Source organism: Equus caballus, chromosome 7 (assembly GCF_041296265.1).
Source record: "Equus caballus isolate H_3958 breed thoroughbred chromosome 7, TB-T2T, whole genome shotgun sequence".
Lineage (NCBI taxonomy): Eukaryota > Metazoa > Chordata > Mammalia > Perissodactyla > Equidae > Equus > Equus caballus.
The window spans coordinates 23,159,208-23,169,315 of record NC_091690.1 but is presented as its reverse complement, the minus strand read 5'-3'; the positions used below and the strand labels follow the sequence as shown (position 1 = coordinate 23,169,315).

The 10,108-nt window shown below is 45.2% G+C and overlaps 1 protein-coding gene across 3 annotated transcripts; it reads right to left on the bottom strand.

The window, feature by feature from the left end:
- Positions 1-597: 597 nt before the first annotated feature.
- LOC100070808 (nicotinamide N-methyltransferase) lies at positions 598-5,197 on the bottom strand. 3 transcript variants are annotated; one of them, XM_014741393.3, is made up of 3 exons: positions 4,964-5,197; positions 3,388-3,598; positions 598-2,210 (listed from the first exon to the last, which is right to left on the bottom strand). In XM_014741393.3, the coding sequence occupies exons 1-3, from the start codon at positions 5,112-5,114 to the stop codon at positions 1,781-1,783; spliced, it is 792 nt and encodes a 263-aa protein (XP_014596879.3). In that variant the 5' UTR covers positions 5,115-5,197; the 3' UTR covers positions 598-1,780. The 3 variants fall into 3 exon arrangements, with proteins under 3 accessions (XP_014596879.3, XP_023500618.2, XP_023500619.2); XM_023644850.2 differs by having other exon boundaries at positions 3,388-3,595; XM_023644851.2 differs by having other exon boundaries at positions 3,388-3,512; positions 4,964-5,172.
- Positions 5,198-10,108: the final 4,911 nt, after the last annotated feature.

Sequence of the window (10,108 nt, the reverse complement as noted above, 5' to 3'; positions counted from 1 at the left end):
TTGCACATATTGGTATTTCTTTATCTCCCATGAAGCCAAACATGATTCTGACTCATATTCGGCCCGCAAAGTGTATGCAGTAACTTGAATGTCGTATAAAGGAGCCAATAGCTCCTTGATGTGAATGCCGGTGTAACTAACGCCAGGACCCCAGAGGAACCTACTCGAGGGTGCACACCCACACTTCATGCAGTGAGGTAGTGCATTGGGCAACTCGGTCCTGCCAGAGCACCTGCCCTGGACACCCTCCCCATACGCCAGCCCACCTTACTCTTCACCTTCTGCTTTCCGGCCCAGCCCAGCTTTATGGCCACATACTTCAGTGTACATTTGGAGCTCTCCTTGGAAGGAGTGTTAACACTCAGCCTCTGGGCCCGTCTACTGTAATCTTCTCCTGGCAGCTAACTCCTGAACTGAACTCAGCCTTCGGGAGTCAGCCTCACCTATGACTCATGTGGTGGCACCACAGATAGATCTGACCCACCCTCTACTACCATCGTCAGTGTGCACACACACACACACACGCACCTATTCACATACACACACGGGAATATACAGAGATGCACACACATTGGGTAGAATATAATCAAGGCCTTAGATGTTGCAACCATGTTTAGTGTGAGGCCCAGACCTGGGCAAAGGTTCTGACATGTAGCACAGTGCCTAGCTTTACGTAGGCACTCGACAAATATTTGTTGAATGAGTAAATTCCCTGTTTGCCCACCTCCCGCCCCCTACCAACTGTCACAGCTTTGGCATTTCTCTGCCCCCTTGAAGGGCTGGCCTATCCTACCATGCCAGGTGCCCAGTGTGTTAACAGTGCCCTAGAGGGACAGGGCCCTAACCTTTGTACCCAAGTGTCTTCAGTTTTTCTTGAAGTTCACCAAACACAGTATGTTAACTCCCTCGGGGTCTCGGCACATGCTCCTGGGAGTTCCTGCTCTTCATTCCCCTTCCTTCACCTGGCTGACTCGTGGCCACCCTTTAGATCTCTCTGATCTGCTGCTGATTTCTTGAAAAAGTCTTTCCCAAGTGCCCCATCCCTGTCCCAAACTGGGTTAGGTGGGTTCCAGTGGACAAAGAGGGAAAACAACTTCTCAAGCTCTCTTCAGAACTGCTTATTACACGCATATATAGGGTCAGCCAAAACCTGTACACACACAGTGTTCAGGTAGTTCTCTACCAAGTGTATTCATGTTATATTTTTCGGGTCTCATAATAACCCTGGGGAGGGATGTTATTATCTCCATTTCAGAGATGGGGAAACTGAGGCTCTGAGATATTGACAATCCAGCTAAAGTCACAAGAACAAGTTAGCCAGAGAGCCAAGTATCAAATCCGTGTCTCCTGACACGGGGCCTGTGTTCTTTTCCTCTCCTGGGGCGGGGCTGCAGCATTAGCGGGGTGAGGATACAGCGGGTGGATGAGCTCAGAAGCTGTGCAGTCCCGAATTATCTAAAATAGGAGATCGTGGGGGACTCCACCCTCTTCACTCCACACAACCCTGAGGAGCCCTCAAAACCAGAGGAGGCACAGCTTTATTTCTCTGGTCCAATTCTTTCCCCAACCCTCGGCTATTAGTGGAGTATATCATAAACCTCTCTGTTTGAGCTAAACATCCCTGTTTACCTGGCAATCATGTACAATAAGACTCTAAAAGCATTTGCTGGTAAGAGTTCTAAATGAAACTGGCTAAATGAAGAGGCAAGCAAATGAGGTGGCAGAATGACAGGTGGCAGTCTGCCCCTGCTCGCTCCTGGCTCCTTCCAGGTCTGCTGCATCAGTCCCTTCTCCGGGCCACAAGGAAGAACATGCCCGTGTAGTCTGAGCGGTCGTCTGAGCCCTCAGCAGGCTGCTGAGCCTTCTCCAGCTTCTCAATGGTGAAGCCCGTCTCCTGCAGGGCCTCCAGCAGGAATTTCTCCTCCAGGGGCAGTGCGGAGAACCTCTTGTCACCCACCATGTAAAAGGTGGTCTCAAAGCCCCTGCTCAGCACCAGATGGCCCCTGGGCTGGAGCAGGGTCCTGAGGTGGCGCAGGGCTGCCCGGCAGGCCCCCAGGGTGGGGCAGGCAGCCTCGAGGCACAGCAAGGAAATGAGGCAGTCGGCGGGAGGCAGGACTGCGGGTTCCAGGGGCCGTTCTTTCAGAATGTCACACTTGAGCACCTGGCGGACAGTTCTCCTTAGCCGCTCCTCCTTCTCAGCCCACTTGTCTCTGGAGTGAAGAGGAAAGAGTGGCCAGCTGGGTCATGCTCATCGTGTGAGATGCAGACAGCACCCCTAGTCATTCCCTGCCTTTTTCACACAGACTCCCAGAATATGAGGTTGCCAGTTTTACAGATGAAGAAACTGAGTCCCAGAGAGAGAGGGGGTCATGAAGCCAGCTGTTGACAAGGTCAAGCCTGGGACCTGCTGACCCTGTGGTCAGTGCTCCTTCCACCTGCAGGCCCTCTCCTGCTTGTACTCCCGGCAGTTAGCCCATTCTCGTTCAGCTAGGTCCGCGCTTAACACGACTCAGGCAAGGGCAACAAGAAAGGGCAAGTCTGCCTGGGGTCAGCTGAGGAGAACTACAAAGCGAGCTTGGTAGACTTGGTTGGGGACCCCCAGTCTCTCCAATACCTTTCCCTCCCGTGTCCCCCGGCCACTCCACTCAACCTCCTCATCACCACACTCGTTTTCTTCTCCCCTGTACCTGTTCTCAGGATGTGGGGTTCACTCATATTGAGGTGTGAATAAGGACTAGTAATTAAAAGGTTTACTCTTTCCAGTTCTGCATTTTAAAAAAGTCCTAGTCTTAAGTAAAAGGAATAAGAATTCACTGTACAACTTCAATCACGTTACCTAACTAGGGAGAGTCATATTTTGGGAGTGGAGGTGTTATGGTCGACCTTCCTGGTGCCCTGAGATTACACAAGGTAAGTAAATTCTGTTCCACCTGCATGCGAGATTGGTCTTAACTCTGTCCCCCACCTCATGTGGTCCACAGAAAAATTACACAAGCTTGGAGCCACCTGGAGGTTGGAATTGGAACAACAGGTGTCCCAGCCAATCAGAATGGGTGCCCGCCATAAACAACCAGCGGGCAGCTGCCCTGCCATTCCATAGCTGCTTGGGCTCATACCTTGGCATTCTGGGTAGGCTTTCGTGACAGTTTCTTTCTGGCTCCGTGTCTGTCTCTACTCATCTATTTCTGTTCCCTCTTTTGGTCTTTATAGGACTCATATCTCACTCTTCCTCCTTTCTTCTTCTTAGGGCCCCACTGACTTCCTTACTTCTTAGTTTCCATCTGCCTTGCCATTTCTACGTGAGTCCTCTGGAAAATTCTTGATTCAGAGAGCTAAGTGAAGCTCCTGGTATCATGAAGTTCCCAAAAGAAACAACAAACCCCTTACCTGCTCCCCTCAAGCTGACATACGTATTTCACCACTGGAGACCAGTCAAATGCCCCTGGCATCTTTTTTAGCCACTTTTCCAGCTCCAGGCGGTTCTTGTCTGTGTAGTCGGTGGCGATGATCTCCTGGAAAGACTCGCAGGCGGAGAGAAGCTGATAAATGGTGGGCCCAGAGCCAATGTCAATCAGGAGTTTGCCTTTCAGTCCACCTGCTTTAGAACAGGAACATTCTAGATTATCTGTACCAAAGCATGGCTCTGAGGTCCACACTTGCCAAAAGGCTGCACTCTCTCTATCCCATTTGGAGAGGCTGTAGCGAGTTGGCCATCTGGGAATGTAAACTCCAGGAATCTTGCCTGCACTGACAGCCTCGGGCACCACGTAGCACAGTCCTGGGCACTGAGTACGGATAGTTTGGGGAGGAGGGGAGAGTTTGGAACAGAAGAGTTTGTTTGGGTGGCGGGCAACTAGTAGAGAACCGACTTTGCCATTTCAACTGCCAATTCACCCTCTCAATAAGTGTTCACAGAAGAAATCTGGTCACATTCCTGAGGACCCTGGCTTCCCTATTCCAAGCACTTTTTGCTGAAGGGCCCTGTGGCCCCACTGAGATCATCTATAACATTCCGAGAACAATCAGCAAACATTTATGGAGCACCAACTGTATTCCCACAAACTTGCCTGGCAGTGTGTGGACTAAAGGAGAATATAGGGCCTGTTCACAGAGCCCTTGGTCTCCCCTCTGTATCCTGCCTTCTCTCCAGCCAGGGAGAGACTGGGTTAACACAAAATATGCCCACCTGGCCAAGGGCTTCCGAGGTAAACCTCATGGCAACAAGGAGAGGAAACTAGCTGGACCCAAGGGTTCCAACTACCTGCTGAACTTCACCTGCTCATTTGCTCCTGGATGCTCTTGTTACCTTTTGTTTGTTCCCCGTTCATGTGTTTTATCCATAGGGAATGGTGGCAGATAAATTCAGGCAGCCACCAAAGGTTTAAGAAAATTTTACGGCAGAAAATTTTTAATTGGGAAAACTCTAGCTATGGAGTTAGATGTTCTTCTCATGTGAATCATGAAAAGATACCTATTATTTGATTTAATGGTCCAGCCTGCCTAGCACCATTCTTCCCCTAGGGGCAAATCTGAGAGCCACTCGCCCAGGATGTTTTTGTTGTCCTCAGTGGTAATCAGGCAGAAGAGCGAACTTTGGGACTTTGGAGCAAGGCTTCCCACACTTCATGATGCGCATGTAGCTTCTTTTGTCAGGGAGACGGAGAAGGCAGGCCCGCTCAGGACCATCAAAGACCACAGTTCTTAGATTTCATGGGAGGAGAAAATCTTGACCTCAGAGACCGCAGAAACTGAGGGCATCTCACCATGTACCATACATTAAGTATATATAAAATCTTCCTGTAGGGCAGTTTCACACTCTCTGAAGGTCCAAAGTTCCTGTCAATCGTCTGACCGCCCTGCTCCACCCCCACCCCAAACCTGCCCTACAGTTGAAAAACACCAGCATCTGATTTAAGATTCGCATGGCCACCCAACCTCCCCCAGGGTTGAAGGAGCCCAGCACCTGATTTAAAAGTGGCATTGTAGTGTTTTAGCAGAAAATGGAGGAATTCATCACTCAAAGGATTCTGGCCCAACTTGAAGTAGTCCAGGTAGGCTGTGGGTTCAAAATTCGCCTGATAGACATCAGGCACCGTGGATTCCTGAAAAGCCATGGGGAGCAGTGAGGAAGGAAGGAACCCTGGGTTTGTCTGGGAAGGAACCCTGGACACTGGCCCTTCTTGATAAAGCTTAGGCTTAGTCACTCCCCCTGGCCCTCAAACGCTTAGATGACCAGACAGCCAATGAAGGACGTTTCCTAAACCCTCCGCCCTTCGGCCATTCACCTTTGTCACACTCGCCTCCTCTTCTCCGCCTCTCCAGGTCCCTCCTCTAGCGACACCACCCTCCACTCCTACGCTGGCCCCCGGGCTTTTCAGTAGCTTTGGCTTGTATGGAAGGGTTTCTAGTCCCTTTTGCTCCACTGTATTGTACCCTTTCCTACAGTGGTTTTTCAAACTATTTAAAAAGCATTCCTAATTTTTTTTTGTTACCTTTTATTAAGATTATGATAGTTTACAACCTTGTGAAATTTCAGTTGTACATTATTGTGTCAGTCATATTGTGGGTGCACCACTTCACCCTTTGTGCCCATCCCCACCCCCCCACCCTTTCCCCTGGTAACCACTAATCTGTTCTCTTTGTCCATGTGTTTAACTTCCACATATGAGTGGAATCATACAGAGATAGTCTTTCTCTATCTGGCTTATTTCACTCAACATAATACCCTCAAGGTCCATCCATGTTGTTGTGAATGGGATGGTTTTATCCTTTTTTATGGCTGAGTAGTATTCCATTGTATATGTATATACCATATCTTCTTTATCCCAGTCATCAGTTGATGGGCACTTAGGTTGCTTCCATGTCTTGGCTATTGTAAATAATGCTGCAATGAACATAGGGGTGCATGGGTCTCTTGGAATTGCTGATTTCAAGTTCTTTGGATAGATACCCAGTAGTGGGATGGCTGGGTCATATGGTATTTCTATTTTTAATTTTTTGAGAAATCTCCATAATGTTTTCCATAGTGGCTGCACCAGTTTGCATTCTCACCAGCAGTGTAGGAGGGTTCCCTTTTCTCCACATCCTCTCCAACATTTGTCACTTTTTGTTTTGGTTATTTTTGCCATTCTAACGGGTGTAAGGTGATATCTTAATATAGTTTTGATTTGCATTTGCCTGATGATCAGTGATGATGAGCATCTTTTCAAGTGCCTATTGGCCATCCGTATATCTTCTTTGGAGAAATGTCTGTTCATGTCCCCTGCCCATTTTTTGATCAGGTTGTTTGATTTTTTGTTGTTGAGTTGTGTGAGTTCTTTATATAGTATGGAGATTAACCCTTTGCCGGATATACGACTTGCAAATATTTTTTCCCAATTGGTGGGTTGTTTTTTGTTTCAATCCTGTTTTCTCTTGCCTTGAAGAAGCTCTTTAGTCTGACGAAGTTCCATTTGTTTTTTCTTTCTATTGTTTCCCTTGTCTGAGAAGACATGGTGTCCTATGATCCTTTTAATACAGATGCCAAAGAGTGTACTGCCTATATTTTCTTCTAGAAGGCTTATAGTTTCAGGTCTTATCCTTAGGTTTTTGATCCATTCTGAGTTTATTTTTGTGAATGGTGAAAAAGAATGGTCAATTTTCATTCTTTTACATGTGGCTGTCCAGTTTTCCCAGCACCATTTGTTGAAGAGACTTTCTTTTCTCCATCGTATGCCCTCAGCTCCTTTGTTGAAGATTAGCTGTCCATAGATGTGTGGTTTTATTTCTGGGCTTTAAATTCTGTTCCAGTCATCTGTGCAGCTGTTTTTGTACCAGTACCATGCTGTTTTGATTACTGTAGCTTTGTAGTATGTTTTGAAGTCAGGGATTGTGATGCCTCCAGCTTTGTTCTTTTTCCTCAGGATTGCTTTAGCAATTCGGGGTCTTTTGTTGCCCCATATGAATTTTAGGATTCTTTGTTCTATTTCTGTAAATAATGTCATTGGGATTCTGATTGGGATAGCATTGAATCTGTAGATTGCTTTAGGTAGTATGGACATTTTAACTATGTTTATTCTTCCAATCCATGTGCATGGAATGTCTTTCCATCTCTTTATGTCATCATCAGTTTCTTTCAGGAAAATCTTGTAGTTTTCATTGTATAGGTCTTTCACTTCCTTGGTTAAATTTACCCCAAAGTATTTTATTCTTTTTGTTGCGACTGTGAATGGGATTGTGTTCTTGAGTTCTTTTTCTGTTAGTTCGTTGTTAGAGTATAGAAATGCTACTGATTTAAAACATGCCTAATTTTTAAACTAAATTCCCTATGAGCCCCAGTACATATGAGCAATAATAGGATGGAGATGCCTTAGTTGGTTTTTAATCTTTAGTGTTCTCTGAACTACACTCTCCATCACAATGCTCTGGTTTCTGTCCTAGACTACTGAATGGATGTTGATAATATTTAGTAAAATATGGAAGACAAGAACAGGTTTTAGTTGAGGAGTGAGGAGGATGAGAAGATGAGAAGAGATGGGTTTAGTTTGGAGCACACTCAATTTGAGGCTGAAAAGTCTAATCTAACCCAGATGCAAGTCTAGAACTCTCAGAGAGATCTGAGCTGGAGCTACAGATGTTGTGGGCTGAGTGTGCAAAACATACTTGTTCCATAACTGAACTGAATTTCTTCTTCGAGTCTCATTCAAATGGGTGGTAGACATTAAATCTCAGTCACTTAGAGTCTTTCTTCACCAGGGGTGGGGTGGGGAACTTACCTGGTGCCAGGCAAGGGGGCTGGCATTTGTCTGTGCTGCTGGCACCTCCTGAGATGACACTGCATGATCTGGTCCCAGATCACTGATTAACACGGGTTTCAACATCCCGTTTACCCAACCTCTGTGCCTGTAACTCTTTCTCTCTGCCTTATTTCCATTCCCCACTCAAGAGCAATGGAAATCACTCTCCCCCTCCTCACAATGCTTTGGGCTGCAAAACCACCACAGTAACATTTCTTCTGCTCTGGCACCAGGTTGAGAGTAGGGACAAGTCTGGGGTCTTGACAATTCCTAGCCCATATTCAAGGAAAGGACACATTTCCTATGTACGTGGTTTCCTAAGTAAATAATGATAGAGAAGAAATAAACGTGTAATCAATAATACAAATTTGAACTCTGTATATTGAACTCTGTAATCTGAAAACAGAGGTATACTTTTTTAAAAGCTATCCATGGAATATTAAAAAATAGACTGAATATAAAACCACAGAGAAATTATAAAACTTCCCCAAAGTAGAAATAATATAAAATAACATACAGTGATCAAAATACAATAAACTAGATTTAATTACAAAACCAGAAAACAAGAGACCCTACCACACAGAAATTTTTAAATTTTTCTCTTAAACACTTTTTGATCAAGGAGGAAACAAAAACAAAAATCAAAAATACATAGGGAAAAAATCCTACAACTAGACAAAAATAAAGCAGGGGAAGATTCATGATCTTAAATACTTATATTAATAAACAGAAAAAATAAAGAATTAAGCATCCAAAATCAAGAAGTCAAAAAAGAATAACATACATTTAAAGAAAGCCTAAGGATGAAATTAATAAAAATAAAATCATGTCATCTGCAAAGAGTGACAATTTCACTTCTTCTTTTCCAATGTGGATCCCTTTTATTTCTTTTTCTTGCCTGATTGCTCTGGCTAGGACTTCCAATCCTACGGAGATGAGCAAGTGCAGATGGAGAATGTGACTGACACTTCCACAAACTTGGCTGTGAAAGAGAGGAAAGACATCAGGTGGCAGCTAAAAGTGGATGATCCTTAGATAGAAAGAGAAAAACACTAAATATTTTGACAGTAGAGGAAAAGGCAAGGGTGGGTGCCAATACAAGTCAAATTTATAGGAATGAGAAGGAAACTGAGAGTTCACAGCTGGAAATTGTGTTTTTCCTGAAAATAACAAGAAGGAAGGTACAAGTGTTTGAGATTAGAGGAGAAAACCAACAGCAAATGGAAGGCAAACACTAGGGAAATACAGGATTATTAGGTATTGTCAAAGGTCCACATAACTTGGTAGGAGTTCAGTCTGCCCAGAAGTGTGATTTTCTCCATCATGCTAAAAATCTGGGTGCAGGAGAGTGAAGATACTGGATTGGTGTAATGTTGGGGTTTTCCTGGGCAGGTGGAACAGAAGGAAATGGCAATAAAGGTAGAAGAGACCACCGTCTCTTCATCTATTCAAAATGCATTCATTGAGCACCTATTATGTAAGATAACAGGTTAATGTTTAAGAACATAGGCTCTGCAGCTAACCTGCCTAGATTCAAAATCTAGCTCCTCTGTTCAGAACATATGTCCTTGGACAAGTTATTTAATCTTTTTTTGCCTCAGTTTTTTTCTGGAACTCATGAGGATAATAACCTACCTCAGGGAGTTGTTGAGAGGATTAAATGAGTTAATTCAAATAAAGAATTTAGAACAGAAACTTCACTTCTGGCCATGATGGAGTAACAAATATTGGAATTACTTTTCACCATAAACAACTACGAAACTGGACAAGATGCATGACACAACTGTTTGCAGGCGTTGGACAACAGGCAGTGCACAGCTGCAATTCCTGAGAGAAGGAAAACCCATAAAGGGAGCCCAGCATGAACCAGCTGTCTGCCTGGGGACAACTTCCTGACTACAGCACAGCAAGGTGGAACCCAAGAAGAGTCTAGCGTCATGCTGAGCTCAGAAGCAAAGATCAGAGTTTGGAGCTGCTAAAGCGAATGGAACTCTTGGGGTTGGCTGCCAGGAAGGAGGGAGTCATGTAGAGGGGCCACCAAAAGTCTTTGTGGGCATGTATGCATTTGCTGGAGCTGCCACAGCAAAGTACCACAAACTGGGGGCTTAAACAACAGGAATTTATTCTCTCACAATTGTGGAGGCCAGGAGTCTGAAATCAAGGTGTCAGCAGGATTGGTTTCTTCTGAGAGCTGTGAGGGAGAATCTGTTCCATGCCTCTTCCCTGGCATCTGGTGATTTGCTGTCAATCTTTGATATTCCTTGGCTTGTAGATGCAATACCTTGGTCTCTCCCTTTTCTTCACACGGCTTTCTCTCTGCGTATATGTCTCTG